Genomic DNA, 22,602 nt, shown 5'->3' with positions numbered 1-22,602 from the left:
CGGAGATGCTGCCTACGCATCCCTCTGGTACGAATCAGATTTCTCAAACAGTCGAATTATATTGTTGTTGATAATGAGGTCGCAAAATCAATTAACCATTACAATTGGAAAGATAATGAATTTGTCTTTGGAACGATTTAGTGCTGTAAGTTTGTCTTAGGCTTGCTTTGTATACGTAAAACTTTTCATTGATTTTACATTATAGATTATTTAGCAAATAATTATCTACAATAAGTAAAACATAACAAAAAGAAAAGGAGGTGTGCTGTTTTTTTTAAATATTAATACAATTATCAATTTATTTTAATAATATACATATATATTTTGTATTCAATATTAATATTTATGTATACTTGTTTCAAATATCATATAATATTAATTGCAGTATTCACTTATCATCATTCACAAATAAGTCAAGTGACAAACAAATTTTTATATGAGCATTGAATTTAAATATTCATTTTACATTGATATTGTTTTAACAATTAAATAATATTTTTACAGATTTTAAAAGCTTCAGTCTCTTATATATCGGTCTTACTTGCAATGTATTGAGGCGAAATTACATTACATTTACATCAAATTTTCTACTAAGACATTAACAGTTGGTAGTTTGTTATAGTTCAGTTGCAATAAAATTTGCATAAATTAAAAGCGACGAAATTCGTTATACTTACCATTTTCTTCCATGTACGTAACACACTTGTGTATGTTTGGTCGGAATACCAGGCGGTTTATTAGCGTAAGATTTCTGCGTCATAAGTTTTGCAGACTTTTTAAACATGTTTTTCATGTTCACAAATAGCATTAAAAAATTTTTTTTAATTGACATTAAAGTTTATATATTACTTATGGAATGATTATACATTAGAAAGAAAACAATTTAATTTTTAAAGTTAAATGCTGTTTAACTAAGTGAACATTAATATTAAATATTATGCATTTATTATACGTCACTATAGATTAATATTATAGATTGTGAGGGTAATGGCATCATATATTTCGATTCTATTAGCGATGTACTGAATATTAAACTCAATCTCGATAAGAACATGATAATGCCACGAACATTATAGTTTGGAAGTAATAATATAAGCAAGTAATAATATAAAATCATAAGATGAGTAATAAAAAGTTCTTAGTAATAACAGTATTAAAAACAAATTATTATTATTCTTATTTAATTTGGTACTTTCTTCAAATAATGTTGCATTTATATTTCTAATATAATTAAATCAATTTTGTCTTTTTAAAACGTAACATAAAACATTGACATGTATAATTACCTAACAAATAATGCTCTTCTCATATAATCAGATCTCGTATAATCAGATATTATTTTAGACATTCATGATGTTTAAACGATATTATAATGTCTATGAAACAGTCTTTCCTGAAAGATTAACATAAGCCCTTTGCATTTCATAATGTTCTTTAATTGGAGCTTATATTTTGTCGTTTGCGAGGAACGCTGTTATTACTGAAATGTAAAACTTCACTCAGAACTTTGTTTTTCCTACTTCAGGCTAACTTTTTCACGATTATTGCACGCAACCTGTATCTGACGACCAGAGTTTCATCCAAAATCACGCGATTTACATATTTTAGGAGACTAAGTTGCAAACGTGTTATATGTATATACACTAGCAGCACTTACTGTAATGCACGAGGAAGAATATCCTTCAATATTGAGGAAATCTCATAGAGAAGAAAAACTTTCGTGTCCTTCTATATCTTCCCTCTTCCTCAAAAAATTCTCCCTTATATTCACAGAAATACAAAACTTTTCTTACGGTCACCGAGCACGGTTTAGCGTTCTGTATACGTCGCGTGTTGCTATCTGCAGTTGCTTGAATTTTTAAAGAAAATAACGCACTGCGCGCTACACCATCCGAGAATTCGAGAGGGCGAGGGTCGGCCACCCGGAAACTTCTTTTTTTTTTATCGACAAATACGGAATAGTGCACGCAATCTGTGCACGTTGCGATCAAAATATTTAATAAGCCGCGGCTCGTGGGAGGGTACCCTACACTCGTGTTCTCTTTCAAGCTCTCAGTTTGTACAGAGACATTATATTGTGCACGTCGTACGATCGATCAAAGTGTTTTTCGTTACACCGCATAAAACTCTCTTGTCGGAATTGATACATGTTTAAAAAAAAAATAAGGTGCAAATTAATAAGGGAATAATAATAATAGAAATATGAAAGTAAAAAATACTGTTAGTCAAGCGATAGAAATTTTGCTTCGGATTTTTGGCATCTGGCCGAATACGTCGTATGTTTTGTTACGTAGACTGTTCTGGATTGTCTCACTCGTAATTGAGCAAATTTTACAATACCGATATATTGTATCGCATTTCCATTTGATCCGGCTCTCCGAAATGATGGATCTTGTGGGTGCAACAATGGCGTACACAATATTTTTAATTAAACTCGTCATCTTTTGGTGTAAACAGCGGTGAGACACAAAGCGATACACGCTATCAGTGAAAAATTTGTTTTAAAAATCATTCATTTAATTATATTTAATTACTATTTTGCGGTATTAAATGAGTTATATAAATTTAGTATTACATCTCGATTCAACAATTGCCAAATAATTTATTTTATCGACCAAAGCGGTAATATAAATTATTTGGCAATTGCAAACGCAAACAAAGCTAAATTGAAGACAAATGGCTGTAATAAATTAATTATTGCAACGAGGAAATGAGTGGACACGAATTGATAAAGTTATAATTGCGCAATGATAAATTTTTCATCGATGGTCCGCATAACACTTCGTTGCGGCCGTTATCACGATTATGACCAATGAAAACCGTTCGTAGAACGTTCAACAGGATACTAACGATGATAGCGATCGACTGGGAAAAGTGTTCCAGTACGAAATTCAGTATGTTCGCGACGACGTACAATGCCAAACTGTCGCAACGCTTCGCTAACGCGACGGTGATTCTTTATTCGACAGCTGTAATTCTTTTTAGCAGCAAAGTCCTCGTAAAACATGCGGATGACGGCAAAGCTTCCAACGTTTCCACACGGCTGCTCATTCTAGAGATGGATTTGCCATTTGACATTAACCAAAGATTCGTATACGAATCGATCGTAATTGCTCAATTTCTTCATTTGATATTGAGTGCTGAGGCAATCGGTTTACTGAATGCCCTCCTTATAAATCTGGTGAGTCCTGTTTTGCAAAAATATATTATTATTATTATTATTATTATTTATAAAAATTAAATTTTTGATAGTTTATTAATTTATTAAATGATTGGAATCTACACATGTATTTATATTATCAAAAATAATTCATTAGCAGTTTTGACTTCTTTGACTGCTACGCTGATTTTCGGATTTTAAAAGATCTTGTGCAGCATATTTTTTTATCTATGCATTGAGGTTTTTTTTTACAATCTCTCTTAAGCATGGCAATTGAAAGGAACGTATATTTTAGATACTGCATATAGGCGGTCAAATCGATATTCTTCGTGAGAGTTTGATAGAATTTTTTCCGAAGAAAGGAAAGCGCAGTCCGAGTCATTTTACGGTAAGAAAAGTAATCCAGGAACATCAGAAAATCATCGTCTTCTCAGAGCACATCGAAGACCTGTATTCGTTTATTGCGATGGTGCTGTTCGTATCGGATACCCTGATTATCTGCTGCTTAGGTTTTACTATTGTCTCGGTAAGTATTATAATTTTAATTAATTCTACATTAAAGAGGCTATATATTATATATGTATAAAGAAAATATATATTATATGTATATAGGAACCGCTATTAAATTTGCAGAATGGAAGAGCATTAATTCGTGCCTTTAATTATTCATCACTTTATCACTTTTCCATTGTTCTTAGGATGTTCTTAAGACGTTTCTTAATATTCCAGTCGATCGGTCAACCTGATGCTACAAAAAATATAATTAGGCTTGTCTTATTTTATCTCGTTATGAATATGGAGGCATTCGTATTTTGTTTCGCTGGAGAATACTTGAGTTCTAAGGTTAAACATTGGGACGAATATATTGTTTATGATAAATAAACGGACTATATATTACGTAATTGCTTTTAAAAGCTGCATCCATTATTCAATAGAGCAAAAGTATCGGAGATGCTGCCTACGATTCCCTCTGGTACGAATCAGATTCCAGAGACAGTCGAATTATATTGTTCTTGATAATGAGGTCGCAAAATCAATTAACCATTACAATTGGAAAGATAATGAATTTATCTTTGGGGCGATTTAATAGAGTAAGTTTGTCTGAGATTTGCTTTATACGCGCAAAAGTTTTTAGCACAAATTTTATGCTACAGATAATTTTGCAAATAATTATCTATATTAAAAAAGTATTTTATCGTTTCTTCAAATATAAATAAAATGTTATCATTAATTAATTTATATATATATATTTTTTATTCGGTATTTGTATTTTACACATTTGTTTCAATAGCAAGTAGTATTTGTTGCTATATATTATATATTGTATACATATGTTATATATATTATTAAATGTTATGTATTATTGTTACATAATACATATTACATATTAGGTACATGTTATATGCTGTTAAAACGAAATAACATACTGGAAACACGAAAAAAATAAAAAAACAAATGACAAATAAATGATTTTTACATGTATTGAATTTAAATATTCATAATTTTTGCATCGATAATTTTATAATCCAATAATTTTTTTTTTTCTTACAGATTATCAGAGCTTCAGCGTCCTACATATCGGTCCTACTTGCAATGTAGTGATCTCGAACTACGTTTTATTAATATTGAATTTCTAATGAGCGTTAACAACTGGTTATTATTTAATTACAAAAACATATTTGCACTTAAATTAAAAGTAACGGAAATCGTTGCAGTATTATTTACCATTCTCCTAATTCATGTGTGTTGCACTACACTTGCACGAGTATATGCGTTTCGGTCGTGAGTAAGAATAAACTCGGGACTGCCAGGCGGTAAATCGATAACTCGAGATACGCAATGTTTATTAAATGAGGTCGAACAATGCAACCCCATGCTGCTTTTCCCTCTCGCCTGGCATTGTTGGCTCCACAATTTGCGAGTCTCGACAATTTTTCCTTTATTTTTCCATGGAACTTCCATTCGAACATTATACACTTGCTGCGCGCACAGCGTCTTGCATTTTTAAGTCTCATAATTCTTGTTATCCTGTCGAGAGAGAGAGAGAGAGAGAGAGAGAGAGAGAGAGAGAGAAAGAGAGAGAGAGAGAGAAGGAGCAGGAGAAGAAAGGGACAAAACGAGCGATTAAATTCTGTAAACTCTCTGTTTCTCTCTACAATTTCGTAATCGGAAATTTATAATTATATTTGAGCATCTTATGTTTGGTATTTTGATATTATGAGAATATTTATTGATTAATTGTTCCCGATTAATTGCAATGCGCTTTTATGTTTAGCGAGCTATTTCGTGATACTCTTCCATCAAGGAAACACACACCTGTGTGTGTTTGTGTGTGTGTTCGATGTTTTGTAAATCATTGATAGAGAAATTTGTTTCTCGCAATTACGAAAATACCTGCTACGGGCACGATATGCTTCTCTGTAAAATTAATTCTATGTACCTACATTCGGCATTTGACGTCCGATCAGACATACGTGTTGTGCATTATTTTACGTAAATTGTTCTGATTCGCGACATTAATTATCGTTCAAATTTGTCAATATGCTTATATCGTATTGCATTACCGCATCGATGAGAGGACGGATTTGATGGATAATTTGAGCAGCTCGTTAGCGTATAGTCTGCTACTCTTCGAACTGTGATTATCTTTCTAAACTTATTAACGATGAGTTAGCTTGTTCTTATTCTTCTAAATCGCTTTTTTTCATGCAATACAGGTATCAAATATTAAATATTTAAACAATTGAAAATTAAAATGAATAGAAAAACTCTTTGTGAATAAATTTAATTAATACATTAATGCCTATATTAATGAATTAATTAAATTAAATTTTTTAAATTGTTGTTTTATTATATTCAAAATTCATTTCTTCGAGAATCTAGAAATCGCAGATGGAAAAGAAAACGGAAAAAATGCAGCATGCACATGATGACGAACATGGATAATCTATCACATCGCGTTTCGAATGCAATTATCGGCCTTCACATGGCCGCCGTAGTGACCTATAGTGTCGACGTAATTTTGTCTAATACCGAGAGTGATAACTTTAATACATCAATTGCTCCTGTTCGTGCATTTATCCTGGAGATTGGAATTTCCTGTCGACAACAACACCCGTGCCACGAGCTCGTAATGATCGCGCAATTTTTTTCACCTATTAACATAAGCGTGCGCGATGGACGTGATAAGCGGTTTAATCATGACGTTGGTAAGTCCTAAGATTTATTGCTGAATTTCGAGATGATTTTACGTGAAAGTAATATGCTTCCGATCATAAATTCTCGATAACTATAGGATATAGATAAAACTTTATGGTCAATTTTTGAAGCTAAAGTTTATGTTGTTTAAAATAACATTACATTAATTCAAAATGATTTATTACCATAATTGAAACGATGTGAAAGAGGAAAGAAACATAAGTCAATTTTTCTTGTTTTGACTTATAATAATTTAAAAATCTTTTATCTTTTTATTTATTAACTAAATAATATTCTAAAATCATGTACAAAATAAAATAAAAATGATTTTTTTATCAAAAGATTTTTACTTATATATCTTTCTTCCAGCTCAATTAATACTTGTACATGCGTATGTGCCTCAGTTTTCCGATAGTTATTTATATAGAACGTTATAAAGTTTACCTCAATAGTTATTTTCGCTTCGTTGATGTAATTTTTAGATATTTTTAGGTATTTTGTTGGTGATCAAATTGATATCTTATACATGATTAGTTGACAAAATTAGTTTTATCCAGAAAGAGTGTGCACAATTTAATAGCTATCAATTAATCTGACAGGAAAACATCAGATCATTTTGTATATAGAAAATGTCGAGAGTTTCTATTATATCGCGCTGATATTATTTATATCGAACACTCTGATCATTTACTCCATAGAATATGTTATCGTTACCGTGAATAAAATGAATGAGAAATTAATTCTTATCAATAATTCCACGACTTTTAACAGCTGCAAAGATACAATATTTACAAAGCTGTTGGAAAATATCTAGAAATAGTTTTGACTGAATGTAGTAAAAACTAAACTTAGTTGTAATATTAATAATACAACTAAAATGTAATGTTTAGTTGTAATATTAATAATACAACTAAAATGTTGAAAAGCTTAATAACTAATTTGAATTTTAAATGGGAAAAGTGTTTCGACACTACATTAGACAATAATGTATTTGATGAAACTATTTACCATAATAATATTAAAAGGAAAGGGATATTGTTTTTAGAAAATCGTAGTAATTGATTAGTTTGCAGGATAAAGGTGCGAATAGGATGTAAAGAATATTAATGCAAATGATGTTGCAGTTAATAAACGGTCCAGACGTTTCCATTATGTTAGGTAAAAACTCTACTGTTTCACATCGTTACGAACCTCGACGCGTTCAGTTTTTGCATTTCCGGGAATATCAGTTAATGAGTACAAAGGTCAGCGTATAATGTTAACTGAATAACTCGATTTCGTAATCCATTTTAATGTCATCGATGAATATAACATTTCATCTTGGCATCTTGGCAATGGGTGGCATTTAATTAATATATAAATGCCCTGCCCTGTAAACTTGAGTTTCAACAAAGCATAAAATATTTAGACATTTATATTTAAACTGATTTAACGACTGTATTCACGTAGGAATTAATGACGATTGATTTTTGTTATGCATACAAACAACTTTTTTACAGCTTTAATTCTTTTGTCATGTTTTACGTAACATGTAAATTGTGTTTATAATAGTAAGATAATTAGAAAGGCTTTTCTGTTTTATTCGGTTTTCAGAGTCAGCATATAGGACGCGGCTTACGAAACTCTTTGGCACAAAATGCACGAGAGTTGAATGATAACATTTCTAATTGAGATCTAAAAACGATTAACAGTTACAATTGAAAAAGTTATGAATCTCTCATTGGAACGTTTTACCAGTGTAAGCTGAAGAAAACTCCATTGTATTTATTGTATTTTTAAAAGTATCTTTACCCTCTTTATCCTTCTCCATGATTATTGTTACAGATTGTGTGAAAGCAATCGGAGCTCTACGTATTTGTTCTGCTGTTCACGTCCTGAAAAGAGGATTAATTATAGTTATTTAATTGTGAAATATTGTCAATATTTAGAAATTGATTGAAAGAAATAATATTTGTGTGCTTTTAATTCTATGTATTTTATGATCTGTCTTCTCTTTCACTATTTTTATCATCATTCCGCACATTTCACGCTCACGCGCTCACATGAAAAGAAAACATACATATTTATACTATTCTATATTCTATATTCTATTTTATTTTTAATTATTTATTTTTCCCGACACACCTTAAATATTTATTCTGTTACAATTTTTTCCTGGTTCTCTCATCCATCTATATCTTTAGCGTAATTTCTCTCTTTACTTTTTGTCCTTTTCCCCCCATCACTCATCCACATACTTCTATACCTCTTAGTCTTTTTTCCACATGTAGCCTGTGTTTCTTCTCTCCATTGTTCCCTTTCTTTTTTCATTCTCCAACGCTTGCATTTCACTCTCTACAACTTATTCTTACCCTCAAATATCTCAGCATTCCCATTGTTCTTAATACCCTGTTGTACCTCGATTCTTTCATTCTTATTTTCTGTTTTAACCTTGCATGCACACTCTGTCTTTCTTCCCTTCCATTAACCCGAATTCTACATTCTTTTATCATTCGTAATCGCATTCACTTTTCGATGATAAAACATTATGAATAATCATATTTCACAGCACTACTGATTTTATTTATTATAATTTCAATTATTTTTTTATGTTAGCATATCATCAGGAACGTTGTTACAAATTGTAAGATTTGGCCGCCCTATCACGATTCTGTGCTTTTGTTCTGTCGAGGTGAAACGAGATTTTGTATATCGCGTTTTTAATGAGCGTAAAAAATAAACTTATAATTGTAGAAAATTGAAACTACATACAAAAAAAAATTAAAACTAATGAACATGTTTGTTTCGATATTACTCACCGCTCTGTCGCTTATCAATGTGCCTGCACGTGCGCTTTCGTCAAAAGTCAGAATAAACTCGGAAGGAAAATCAATAACTCGAAATACGTAAAATTGTGTTAAATGAAGTCGAACCAAGTGAGCTTACTCTTTTGGTTTTATTCTCTTTTTCTCTCTTTCTCTCGTGCTCGCTCATTATTCTCCCTGTTTCGAGTCCCATCGATTTCCATTCCGACTTTATACACTTTCTGCGCGCACAGCGTCTTGCATTTTAACTGCATTACTTTGTTACTATACGTTCCAGGAAGCGACAAACAGAGGGAGGGAAGGAGGATAAAGATTCGCCCGAGTTGTAAATTTTCCTTTCTTCTCTTCTATTTTTCTTTTGTTTTCTGGTTTATCTGTAACCGTGAGAGCGTATAACCGTGACCACACGACGGGTACACTTGGTTTTCTCCGAAACATATACGATTTCCACGCAGACTGAAAATTTTTTCTTACGATCACCGCTATGAATTTAACATTCGATGTGCGTTCGCGTGTTGCACACCTACGTTCGCTTGAATTTTTAAAGCAAATCGCTCATTGCTGCATCAGTCTGTTAGGGTCATCGATTTAAGGGATACGCTTTTCGCATTTTCTTTCCTCTCCTTACGATCGTTACGAGCAGCACAAGAAAAAGCAATTGCATATGTAATTTAAACGCGGACACTAATATTTAATGATTTCGAGGAGACCAGAATGTGTTCGTTCGTTTTGCCTTCACTTGGAAGCTCTCCAGTTCGTACAAAGGTGCTCAGTTTTACACACTGTACGATTCAATCGACTCTTTAGCGCTGCAATACAAGTTATATAATATATTCTTTTCCTGTAAAAGAAGAGAGAAGACAGTGAACGGATATAGAAGGGTGGAAACGAAAGGAATATGGAACAAATACCTACAAGCACCATCAGCCGATCCGTAAAAATTCCGCTTCGCATTTTTGGTGTCTGGCCGGGCTGGCCGTACAGTCCATTCTGCAGGCTGTTTTGGACGATTGCACTCGTGTCAGCTCAATCTTTTCAATATCGGTATATTATCATGCACTTTCACACTGTCGATCTTTCCGATCTGATGGACGGCTTTAGTGCAGCCTTGAGTTTTAGCCAATTTTTTTCGAAACTCATCATTTTCTGGCTTAATCAACGGTGAGATGTGCAATAGATGTAATTTGAACGCTGCAAAGATAATAATATTCTCATGCAAAGGCATTATATTATTTTTAATTACATAATATGTGCATTTTACGTCACACACATACACACACACACACACACAGACAATGTTATATAAATTCCTACATATGTGTATAAGCTCTAAGAAATTAAAATTCCTCTCTGCTATTAATGTGATAATTTCATAAAATCGCTCGTAGAACATTCGATAAGATATTGACGGCGATGGAGATAGACTGGAAGAGAAATAGCGGTGACAATTTTTGCGCGCGTGTGATAATAAGCAAAGCCATTCTGTCGCATAATTTCGCTAAATTCGTTTTCGGCATCTTTTTGATAGCCATAACGCTGTACATCGCTAGCATTTTCACTATTGACACAAGTAATCTAGAAGAGACTGACATATCTATGCGACCGCTCATTATAAAGATGGATTTCCCGTTTAATAGTGATACACGATTTGTTTACGGATTGATATTGGTCATACAATTATGCGGCACAGTGCTCGCTGGCAGCGCCGTCGTCATGATAAACGTTCTCCTTGTTGGCTTGGTGAGTGACTTGAAATGTTTTGTTTCAAAAATTTTTAATTGTGACGTCTCTACACACACACACAAACACACACACACACACACAAATTAATGCAACGCAATGTCACCACGTATTATATATATAATTAGTGTGATTACAAAAGACATCGAGATAAAATCGAACTTTTGAAATCTTTCAGGTACTGCATTTAACTGGCCAAATGGAGATTCTCGGTATATGGTTGACAGAGATCGTTTCAAAGAAAGACGGATACAGACTAAGTGTAACAATGTTAAAGAAAATAATTGAAAAACATCAGAGCATTATTGCCTTTTCGAAAAACATCGAAAATTTATATTCCGACATTGCGTTAATCCTATTTGTGTCAGACACTTTGATCATCTGTTCCATCGGTTTTGTACTCGTTACGGTAAGTAATCCTGATGAAGTCTATCGCTGAAAAATCAATAATTTAGTGGAAAAGAAATTTTAATAAAACGGATGTTTATGGATGATTAATTTATATAATTTTACTTGTGATCGACAATGCTGATATTAATTATTTTAATATTGCCATTGTTACAAAAAGTATTATTTTTAATATCCCAGTCAATTGGAAGGCCCGATGCTGCTACGATTATAATGAAGTGCCTTGGATTTTACTTTATAATGAATTCTGAGGTATTCATGTTTTGTTTCGCCGGTGAATATTTAAGCGCTAAGGTTAATATTAACATCCACGGCATATTCAATTATTGATAAGTAAACTGTTGATTTTTCTCTCTTCTTAACTCACGGTATATAGAGCAGAGCAATCGGAGATGCTGCGTATGATTCCCATTGGTACCAATGCAGATTTCAAGACAGTCGAATTATCCTGTTCTTGATAATGAGATCGCAAAATCAATTGACGATTACAGCTGGGAAATTCATGGATCTTTCCATTGAACGATTTGTCAGTGTAAGAATACTGTCGAAATATTTTGTTAGACTAAAAATTAATTACCTTCTTAAAAATCTGATATAGCATTCACGCGCGCGCGCGCGCACCACACACAAAATCCTACATCTACTATTTATAATACTGCCGTTTTTATAATAAAGAAATGACATCTCACATCTCTTCTACTCTAACATTGCTTGTATTTTCATATATCAATTTAATAACGAATGCATAACATTGTTATAGATTATAAAAGCTTCAGCATCTTACATGTCAGTTATGCTAGCGGTATATTGAAGACAAAAATGCGAATGTTTTAACATAATTATAATATAGTAGTAACTTATAAGTGTGTGTTAAATCTGATTATTACATATACACAAATATGCACGTATCGAGTAAAGATTGCATTTCACTGTAACTATATCACTGTAATATTCAATTATCAATGTAATATTCCTTTTACTTTTATTTCTTAAATAAGTGCAAACGCATTTATATTATTATATATGTGCGCAAATCAGTAATTCAAAATGCATCAAATTAATTGTTTGTAAGATTAATATTGATTAAAATTCTCTTCATTTACCTGAGAAGAATAGATTACAGGGCTCGAAGAATCATATACAAGTAATTCACAGTACGATACCTAATAATTTTAAATATTTTCTCCGACACACTTTGTGCTTCATATTTTATTGTTATTGGGACTTCAATGCAAATTTAATTTTGACGTGCAATTGCGTACTGTCTACGATGTTTCATGGTGCTCTGAATTATTAAAGAGAATAAGTCGCGAATGCGCACTGTCTCACATAAAAGATGTCTTTCGACGAGCGCTTTTCTTTCCCCAATGGTGATTGTCCGCAAGAAGTTACGATTTTATGATAATTTACCAGTTAAATGACATTTCGTGCGCAATTACCTGACCGATTTCTTTATTTTTTCCCCTCGGAATCTCTCTCTCTTTTTTTCTCTAGATCTTAAGACTTTTCCAAAGATCGCTGAATGCGACTTGCCAGCGGAGATGTATACACATCACTGCGTATAGATCATTACATATTTAAGCAAATTATGCGCATCGCAGGCGCTGGAGGGAACGCAAGATTCTGTCCGCTCCCTCTTTTTTTTTTCTTTAAATTACAAGAGGCTACTTCTTCGTGATGTGCACGCAATAAGATAAAAAATATTTAATGAGCAACTGCCATTGGCCAGTCGCCCCCAGGCTGCTATTCGCTTCGCGACGCTCCTAGAATCCTTCCCAGTCTTCACGCAAATTTTCCACGACGTACATCGAGCCGTGGTTGGATAGTATAGCTTCAGCGGGAGCATACATGTTTTTTGTACGAGAGTATCCCTAGATTTTGACGCTCTGACTTGTACATAGACAATAGCGGAGAAAGACGAGAAGAATTATGGGGAGTAAACGTACGATCAACCGCACGGTAGAACTTATGCTCACCATGTTTGGTGTCTGGCCAGGTATATCATGCGTTATAATCTACAGAGCGTTTTGGATGATTACGCTAGCAATTGACGAATTCTTCCACTACTTGTACTTTATAACGCATTTTCACTTGGACAATCTTTTCGACCTGATGGACGGTCTGAGTAGCTTCTTGGCGCATGTGAAACTGACCGTTAAGCTCATTATCTTCTCGTTGAAGCAGCGGTAAGCGACGAATTGATTAATCGAACAATTAAAAACTTCGCAAAGAAGGTGGAAAGTATAACGTTGTGAAAACACGCTGCGATTATCTCGAAATATTCGATCGTTTGTAGAAAATTCGTCGAAATCTTGACGATGATGGCGGAAGATTGGAACGATTGCGGTAGCAGTGACGTTGCGTTGCGCGAAACGGCAAGGAAAACGAAATTGTCGAGCCGTATTTGTAATGGATTAATTATCCTCCATACAATCGCCGCGTTCGCATACGTCATCGGCATCCTCCTGGCCGATGCCGACGTCACCGATCGAACGGCTGAACTACCTCTCATGATGAAAATGGAATATCCCTTCGTCATAGACACGCAACGCAAGTATAGCCTGGTATTAGCTACGCAGTTCGTTTTCGTGATGGTGTGCAGTTGGGGAGCTGGTTTATTCAACGCTCTGTTCCTAACTCTGGTAACCTGCACCTACACGAGCAAGTATTATAAGCAAAATATGATTATATTTACAATTAATAGCCCACCACGCAAATCATCTGTACAAATATTAGGCTGTAAATATGAATAATAATAATAATAATAATAATAATAATAAATTCGAGAATTGAATATCTATTTTATGAGGTCTAATTCGCACTTTATCAAATTCATTTTTCATAATAATATTCCTGTTTTTTTAAAAGGTAGAATAAATAATTGTGATCACAAATTATTGTCAGAAATGTCATAAATGACAGAACCTTCATTTGTAGACTCTACACGTGGGCGGTCAAATGAACATCCTGCTGTCCTGGTTGATGGAACTTGGATTGAAAGACGTCGAGGAAAAGCATAATTCATTCGTCACTGTCATGACAAAAATCATTCGGAAGCATCAAAAAATTATCAAACTCTCGGAAAACATTGAAAGTCTCTATTCATACATCGCTTTGCTGCAATTCGCATCGAATACGGTGATGATTTGCTCATTAGGATTTCTTATTGTAACCGTGAGTAATTATTAAAATTTCAAATATAAAAATACAGTTTTTTTTAATCAATTGCATTAAATAATTTCTTATGCTTTTTCTTTATTACGTGGTGTCTATTACATTACATTAATTAATTTATTGCGTATGATAGTGATTTGTTATGAATTAATAAAAGTAAACGTGTTTACACATGGAAAGTTACGTATAAATAATGCTTTATAACTTTCCATGTGTAAATATGTTTACTCCCATTTTGCCTCAACATTGTAGGCAATCGGCAGTCCCGACGCCACTGAACAAATAGTGAGATCTCTTTTATTTTACGCTGTAACGAATCTCGAAGCGTTTATATTTTGCTTCGCTGGAGAATATCTGAGCAATAAGGTCAGCAGCGGGAGATTATTAAAAAATAAAAAAAAAATTAATTTATAAAAAAAGTAGTACAGATAATCTAGTGTTTGTGGTATTGAAACTAATGCTATAGAAAGTTATAATATGCTATAGAATTTCTATTTTCATTATTTCCATCTTTATACAGAGCAAAGCGATCGGAAATGCAGCGTACAATTCTGCTTGGTACGATATGAAGACTAAGGACAGTCGTGTTTTATTATTCATAATTTTGAGATCTCAAAGGCAATTGAAGCTTACGGCAGGCAAGATGACAGTTCTGTCCTTCGAGTGCTTCACAAACGTAAGATGTGTAATAATTAAAGAAAAATCATACCTCAAATTAACTTTAATAAGCCTTTACACATAATAACGTAGTTACATATTCTTGTTATTTATCATAGCGAATAATATTATTATCGTTCAAGAGAGAGATAAACTTTTTATCTTATAATTTTTCTATACAGTCACATATGCACATATATTTTTCTTTATCAATATTTTTATAGATTATGAAGGCTTCGGGATCGTATTTATCGGTACTACTAGCAATGAAATAAACGCCGTAATATCTTGTGATTTTTTGAGGCGACAACCGTGAATCAATTAAGTGACGAACCAAGTGATAATATCGAAGTCGGTTTTTCTAATTAAAATTAAGACACAGTAGATATATATGTACATATAAATATATATAAATACATATATAGTAGATATATTTTTTAAATATACACTTTTAGATAAATGTATTGTTATTAACTACATATAGAAAAACTAACATAAAAATTGTGATATTCTTTTCGCCAGTGCGAGAAAAGTTATGCGTTCCGGTTTATATCACGCAGCTCCTCAGTCCTTCAAACGTATATACTTTCGTGCACATGAAATGGAACCGGAGAATGGTTTATATACCATTCTCACACGCATTTTTACCTGCAGACCGTGCACTTGTTGATTTCTTATAAATGTCGCCATTGCACACAGGTACGCTGCAAACTGCTTTGCATGCGGGGAGACAGATATACTAGCACTGCGCACCGCGGGTACTTCTCCGCCGATTCTCCGCTGCTCTGGTGCACGAACTTGAAAAGTTTTTCCGCAGTACGCTGTGGCACGACTGACGCGTCGGATGCGTATATACTATAACGCCGCCGCGTTCGCGTCCGCACGAATCATTGCATATTTAAATACATGTATGCGGACAATACACGCGATTGCATCACCGGCGCCGAAGGGAAGGAGAAGATGACCCTACGGCGTTCTCCCTCTTCTGATATCGAGTTTCGAGAAGCGTGCGGTATAAGCGAGGGCTGCATGCGGCACGATAAAAATATTTAATGAGATATTCCCATTGGCCGATGATGGCAAGGGAGCGTCTATTTGATGACCTCGTATAGGATCTCCCAGTCTTCATACAGTTATTCTATAGAATACACATCCTGCGAATACATTGACGAGTGACAAAGAGAGAAAGATAGAGAAAGAGAGAACGCAGTTCCTCTTTTACTTTTTTGATTAAAAAAAAAAAAGTTTGCCCCGTTGCGCAGAGATCGATGCTTTCCCTCGCGTGAATAACGAGAGCGAAGAGAATTAAGGGACTATGACGCGTAAAAGCACAATTAATCGCACGTTAAAATTAATGCTGACTCTGTGCGGTATATGGCCAGGCACATCGTGTGTTATAATCTGCAGGATGTATTGGATTATCGCGTTAGCAACAGACGAAATTTGCCACTACCGTTATCTTTTAATGCATTTGCATACTAACGATCTTTTCGACCTGATGGACTGTTTTAGTAGTTTTCTGACGCAAGTAAAATTTACGATTAAGTTGGTTATATTCTGGCTGAATGAACGGTGAGTAACACTACGTAATATACAAATAATTTGAAAATAAAATAAATGAAATTATTAATAGTCCACGAATAGTTATCTCCTTTCTTAATTTTTCGTAAATGCATATTTACGTATATATTCTACTTCGCCCGAATGTATAAGAAAATTAAAGAAATTAAGAATTTCTTAAAGATAAGAATTTTAAAAAAATTAGAATCTAAAAAAGAATTCGTTAATATAATTATATAATAATATTTTATACAATATACTTCTCTGGATATACAAACTTCTGCGTCTTGCATTTTTCCCATAGCCATGGTAGAATAATCGACGTGACTCAAATAATTCGTAGAAAATTCAGCGAGATCTTGACGATGATGACAGACGACTGGAACGATTGCGCTGGCAGCAACGTCAATATGCGCGAAACGGTGTGCAAAGCTAGATTAGCGGGCCGTATCACCAACGCGATGTTCACTCTTCACACGTTAACCATCGTCGCGTACAGTATTGGCATCCTTCTGGCCGACGTCGACGTCACCGACCAGTCCGAATTGCCTCTTCTCTTAAAAGTGGAGCTTCCTGTCGACATAAATACAAAACGCATGTACAAAATGCTGCTGAGCATGCAATTCGTGCACCTCATCATGTCGGGCTGTGGAACGGGTCTACTGAACGCCTTGCTCTTAACTTTGGTAAGTGAGTTGCAACGCGTGCGAAATGCACTTGTCACAAGTACAATTAAATTAGTAATTATAAAAACAATTGCCAATTAATATCGTTTCAAAACAATATTTTTTCCCCTCACTGTTTAAATATATCATTTTGAAATTTTGACCGATAGATAGAACGTGTGAATTTTATTTCTAGACTTTTCACGTAGGTGGCCAGATGGATATTCTGCGCTGTTGGTTAAGCGAGCTCGTACCGCGAGAAAGTGAAGAAAGATCCGAATCTGTCGCCGTCACGACGAACAGAATTATTCGCAAGCATCAAAGAATCATTTACTTTTCGGAGTACATTGAGGATTTATATACATACATCGCGTTAGTGCAGTTCACGTCGAACACTGTGCTGATTTGTTCCTTGGGGTTTCTTATCGTAACGGCAAGTGAAAATTTTCATTAATACATTAAGCGTTTATGCATAATAATGAAGATTGCTTCTTATAAGATTTACCCTACATTTTTATTACAAAATAAATTAAAATTTTTTACAACTCATATATACATTATAGTAACACAGTGTTTATACAGTCTATTTACAATTTTTGAAATACGTTCAATAATTGCTGCTTCTATATTGCAGGCAATTGGCAGTCCCGACGCGACGGAGCACATAGTGCGGTCCCTTTTATTTTACACCGTGACGAACCTCGAAGCATTTATATTTTGCTACGCGGGTGAATACTTGAAAAACAAGGTTAGACACACGGGGCGATACTTATGACGATAATCAATAACGATTATGTAGGGTCTGTCGGAAAAAGAAGTGGTAATGCAGTATAGGCAATCCCCCTAACTATCTCCATCTCTTTCTAGAGTAAAGCTATCGGAACTGCGGCGTACAATTCCGCTTGGTACGAAATGAAGCCTGAAAACAGCCGTAATTTAATATTCGTGATATTGAGAGCGCAAAAGCAATTGACACTTACAGTGGGAAAAATAATGGATCTCTCCTTAGAATCTTTTACAAGTGTAAGACTCATACGCAGCACACAAAATAACTTTGGACAATAATTGTATACATAATATTTGTATCAAGATACTTTCTACATAAAATTTACATTTTTTTCTATGTAAATTCTTTTACACCAATCCGTTAAGTTTGTAAACTTTTTATAGCAATATTCAAAACATATTTTTCTTAACGACAAAATTATAACCTTCTAAAATATTTACTTCTAATACAAAAAAGTTCATACTTTATTATAGATCATGAAAGCCTCGGGATCATATTTGTCGGTATTGCTGGCTATGCAATAAATACGTCGTATATTTGAAGGTTTTTATACAATCGTAGTCGTGAAGTATATATCGTGTAAATATACTAGCTCTTCACTAGTAATAGAAACATGCATATAGTGCAACATATTTTCATGACCTGAAATAGTAGTAATTAGATATTCTAAAATAGTAGTGATTTAGAGAAGAGTATAAAAAAAATAAATCATTCATTATATTATGAGAATACCTTAATAGATCCCTGTTTTCCAGGAATTGTGAGATAATCATGGTATACTGTGTCATATCGATAATGTTTTTAGCCAATAATCAAAATTAAATTAACAAAAAATATATCAATTTCATGTGACTTTTGTATTTTCCATGTCCAGTTTTACCCACATTTGCGTGTTTTTACAGTGAAATAACTGAAAATATTGGATGAAACACTCAAATAATTAAATATATATATATATATATATTAATAAAATTAATAAATATATATAACTTTCATTAAAAAGATAACGTTAAAATTATTTTAATCGAAAAATACGATAGAACGTTTTAATACAACGTTAACGATGACGTTTTATTTAATCCGTTTAAATATTCATTTACGTAATTTCTAATTCAAATGTAATATATTATTTCACGTATACATTTTCAGATACAAATTCATGCATATGTTAATCTTAATTATGTTTCATAAGTATTTCATCAATATTTCAACAACACAAATTCATACCTTTAGCTATTACAAGCAAAGCAATGTAAAGTTTCATAGTGTTGCACATAGTTGCCCGACTGTTTATCCTCCAGAGATTAAAACTTTCCTAGAGCACCGTGGTCACGACTGGCCATCGGATACATCATCATATCTACGTTCGCACGAAACGTTGCATATTTAAAGCGGACAATTCGCGACTAAATTGTCAGCGGCACAAGAGCGACGGGGAAAAAAACTTCTCTTATCTTTCCGTTTCTTACATTAAATTCATGAAAAACCACGACAAAATGTATTCACGGTCTATGCTCTCGGCATGGTAAAAATATTTAATGAGCAATTCAATTCCAATTGCGATCAATTGTCGAGGGTTGAGCCTGCTGATTTCTTAGAAACTGCCAGAGTTTTCTTTCACGCAGATATTTTACATACTGCAATACACGCAGAGAACACGTCATCGAAAGTGTGTTTGATCGGAACATATTTCTCTTATCTATCCGAGTATTTTTGCTCTGTTATATGCATACTTTGATTTATTCGCGTGCACAACAGAGAACAGAGACAAATAAGAAATTATGGCTCGAGATACGCTTAACCGTCCGTTGAAGTTTATGCTCACTTTGTGTGGTATCTGGCCAGGCACACCGTTTATTATGCTTTTCAAATTATTTTGGGTCGTTTCAATGGGAGCTATCCTATTATGTCATTACTATTATTTCCTAATGCATCTGTCGTAATTTTTAACATAATGAATTGTGTATCTAACTGCCTTGCACATATCAAAGTAAATAGCAAGTGCATCGTGTTTTGGTTAAATAAGTAACAGAATTTAATTAATATATAATATTAGAAACATTCGACAAAAATATTCCGATCAATATGCACTCATAATAAAGCTGTAATGAAAGATACTGTAATTCTAGAATTTTATAGTCTTGTAGAAGATTTATTTGTTCAATAGTTTCCTTCTCAAAAGTAGACTTGTAAATAATGCATCATATAGCCAGAAAAAACCATTTTTAAAATTCTTTTTTAAAATAATGTAAACTGATGTTCCGTCCAGTTTCAGGTAAGACAAATATTGTACAGCGTCTTCAAAAATACAGTTGCAATATTTTTCATTTGTTGTCAATATTGTCAATACATATATGTTGTATTCGTTATATTAATAATCAATGAACAAAGATTGCTGGTGAATAAAAAGCATTGACAATTAGTTTGCAATATCCAAAGATAACGAATTTTTAAAGAAATAAATTTACATAAAAAATTAAAATTATTTTGCGATAGCACGATCGCCACGATTAATGAATACGATTATCTACAGAAAACTCGTCGGAATCTTGGCAGTGATGGCGGAAGATTGGAATAATTGCGCTAATAGTGACGTCGACATGCGTGAGACAACACGAAAAGCGAAAGTGTCGCATCGTGTTACAAATGTGATCATCATCCTTCATGCGATGACAATTGTTGGATGTATCTTGCCGATTGTCATGCTAAATCCCGATGTCACTACTATCCCGAAAGAACAACTACCCTTTCTCGATAGGATAGATGTTCCTTTCGACGCAATCAAGGTACAAAATGATTTTATCTGGTGAATGCGTATTATGTGTTTTTTGTGGAATAGCTGGTATAACAAACGCTTTATTATTATCATTAGTACGTTAAGAATTCTTTACACTACTAAATAAGCTGTGTCTAATTAAAATATTAATATGCGTTCTGAAATATTTAAAAGGTGCAAAAATTAAAAACAATTATATAGCTCAACAAAAATTTGATTTTCGTTTTGACGATATTATCTGGCACATTGAGTGTTTATTTGGAGCGATTCATTGGTTGAATATCAAATATTTAAATAGTTAATTAATTACAAATTAATTAATTAATTTCACTAGTAATATCTTTATTTTCAGGTCTTATATACAGCTGGCCAAATCGAAATTATGTGTCACTGGCTGACGCAGCTTCTATCGAACGAGGACGAACAGAAATCGATTGTTGCGAGTACGACTAAAATTATTCACAAACATCAAAAAATCATCAATTTTGCAAAATCCATTGGCAGTCTTTATTCGTATATTGTATTGATTCAGTTTATAGCAAATATAATAATGACATGTTCGCTCTCTTTTGTTATCGTAACAGTAAGTAATACCGTTAATATAGAAATATTGCAATTCTTCCTGCAATAATTGAGATATAATATCATTAATATAATTTTACGTTTTACAATTCTATTCTATTGTATATCAATGTTAAAATTTTTTCTTGTTTATATATTCGCTCACTTTTTATTGCTTACTAAAGATCATACTAAAGATTTATATATAGGCTTATATTTAATAATTTGTCGCACATTATTTCTGCAGGTGCCGTGTTGCAGGCAATCGGCACTCCCAATGCAGCAGATATAATAATGAAATCATTTATGTTTTACATTATAACAAATCTCGAAGCATTTATCTTTGGCTATGCTGGAGAATATTTGAGCAACAAGGTTAATGACAATATTCATAAGAATGATAAAAGTAGATAATCGCTTCTTTACTCTTGCAAAAACGTTGTAAAGAATACTATGAATATTAGAAATTATTTCCATTTTCGTAGAGCAAAGAAATTGGTGTCGCAGCTTGTAGCTGTAAATGATACAATTTAAAATCTACAGAAAGTCTTATGTTATTTATCATAATGAGATCGCAGAAATAATTGACATTGACAGTAGAAAAAATAAAGGACCTTTCTTTACAAGCTTTTACCAGCGTAAGATTGATATGTAAACTTTTCACCTTTAAAGACAAAGAGAAAGATAAAAAACAGAGAAAGCGTACATATATTTATATAATATTCTAATTATAAATTTTAATTTTTTTCTAAAATAAAGACTGTATTATTTTAGCTTATGAATATTTCAGGTTCATCACTTATCAATGTTGTTGGCAATGCAATGAGCAGATCGACAATTTTTAAATAATTATAGCAAATTTCGAATTATTAGTTATGTCTTATGAAGTAAATAGTTACCAAACACACAATGTGACATATTTTTCCAAATATAATACAAAATAATCACAAAATTTCTTTTTTTTACGTTTAAATCATCGGTATATTATTATAGATAAGAAAAATTCTTTTTGCCTGTAAAAAGCAAATTTGCTTAAATTCTAGTAAGTAAAATAATGTGTGTATAATTTTCCGTAGCGTCGCACTTAGCAGTTTTGATCTTTCCGATCTTTT

The 22,602-nt window shown here is 33.1% G+C and overlaps 3 protein-coding genes across 3 annotated transcripts; all 3 read left to right on the top strand.

The window, feature by feature from the left end:
- The first annotated feature begins 3,040 nt into the window (after positions 1-3,040).
- LOC105453982 (odorant receptor 67c-like) lies at positions 3,041-4,759 on the top strand. The gene is made up of 5 exons (XM_011696291.1): positions 3,041-3,181; positions 3,456-3,686; positions 3,890-4,003; positions 4,096-4,251; positions 4,712-4,759. The coding sequence occupies exons 1-5, from the start codon at positions 3,059-3,061 to the stop codon at positions 4,757-4,759; spliced, it is 672 nt and encodes a 223-aa protein (XP_011694593.1). The 5' UTR covers positions 3,041-3,058.
- An 8,696-nt stretch (positions 4,760-13,455) lies between these two features.
- LOC105453980 (odorant receptor 4-like) lies at positions 13,456-15,565 on the top strand. The gene is made up of 6 exons (XM_011696289.1): positions 13,456-13,496; positions 13,607-13,952; positions 14,248-14,484; positions 14,737-14,850; positions 15,005-15,160; positions 15,366-15,565. Exons 2-6 carry the CDS (start codon positions 13,629-13,631, stop codon positions 15,414-15,416), a joined length of 882 nt encoding a protein of 293 aa, XP_011694591.1. The 5' UTR covers positions 13,456-13,496; positions 13,607-13,628; the 3' UTR covers positions 15,417-15,565.
- LOC105453981 (odorant receptor 4-like) lies at positions 15,564-20,810 on the top strand. The gene is made up of 7 exons (XM_011696290.1): positions 15,564-16,713; positions 17,006-17,387; positions 17,563-17,799; positions 18,001-18,114; positions 18,234-18,389; positions 18,627-18,696; positions 20,687-20,810. Exons 1-6 carry the CDS (start codon positions 16,457-16,459, stop codon positions 18,675-18,677), a joined length of 1,197 nt encoding a protein of 398 aa, XP_011694592.1. The 5' UTR covers positions 15,564-16,456; the 3' UTR covers positions 18,678-18,696; positions 20,687-20,810.
- The last annotated feature ends 1,792 nt before the right edge of the window (positions 20,811-22,602 follow it).

This window comes from Wasmannia auropunctata, unplaced genomic scaffold (assembly GCF_000956235.1).
Source record: "Wasmannia auropunctata unplaced genomic scaffold, wasmannia.A_1.0 LD335989.1, whole genome shotgun sequence".
NCBI lineage: Eukaryota > Metazoa > Arthropoda > Insecta > Hymenoptera > Formicidae > Wasmannia > Wasmannia auropunctata.
The sequence above is the reverse complement of the archived record's forward strand: the minus strand, read 5'-3'. Positions and strand labels throughout refer to the sequence as shown.

Coding starts and splice junctions, on each gene's coding strand:
- LOC105453981 (XM_011696290.1), top strand. CDS start 16,457: ATGACGCGTAAAAGCACAATTAATCGCACGTTAAAATTAATGCTGACT. Junction 17,800..18,000: donor TGGGGTTTCTTATCGTAACG/GCAAGTGAAAAT, acceptor TCTATATTGCAG/GCAATTGGCAGTCCCGACGC. Junction 18,115..18,233: donor GTGAATACTTGAAAAACAAG/GTTAGACACACG, acceptor ATCTCTTTCTAG/AGTAAAGCTATCGGAACTGC.
- LOC105453980 (XM_011696289.1), top strand. CDS start 13,629: ATGATGGCGGAAGATTGGAACGATTGCGGTAGCAGTGACGTTGCGTTG. Junction 13,953..14,247: donor ACGCTCTGTTCCTAACTCTG/GTAACCTGCACC, acceptor CTTCATTTGTAG/ACTCTACACGTGGGCGGTCA. Junction 15,161..15,365: donor CCTTCGAGTGCTTCACAAAC/GTAAGATGTGTA, acceptor ATATTTTTATAG/ATTATGAAGGCTTCGGGATC.
- LOC105453982 (XM_011696291.1), top strand. CDS start 3,059: ATGGATTTGCCATTTGACATTAACCAAAGATTCGTATACGAATCGATC. Junction 3,687..3,889: donor TAGGTTTTACTATTGTCTCG/GTAAGTATTATA, acceptor TTAATATTCCAG/TCGATCGGTCAACCTGATGC. Junction 4,004..4,095: donor GAGAATACTTGAGTTCTAAG/GTTAAACATTGG, acceptor ATTATTCAATAG/AGCAAAAGTATCGGAGATGC.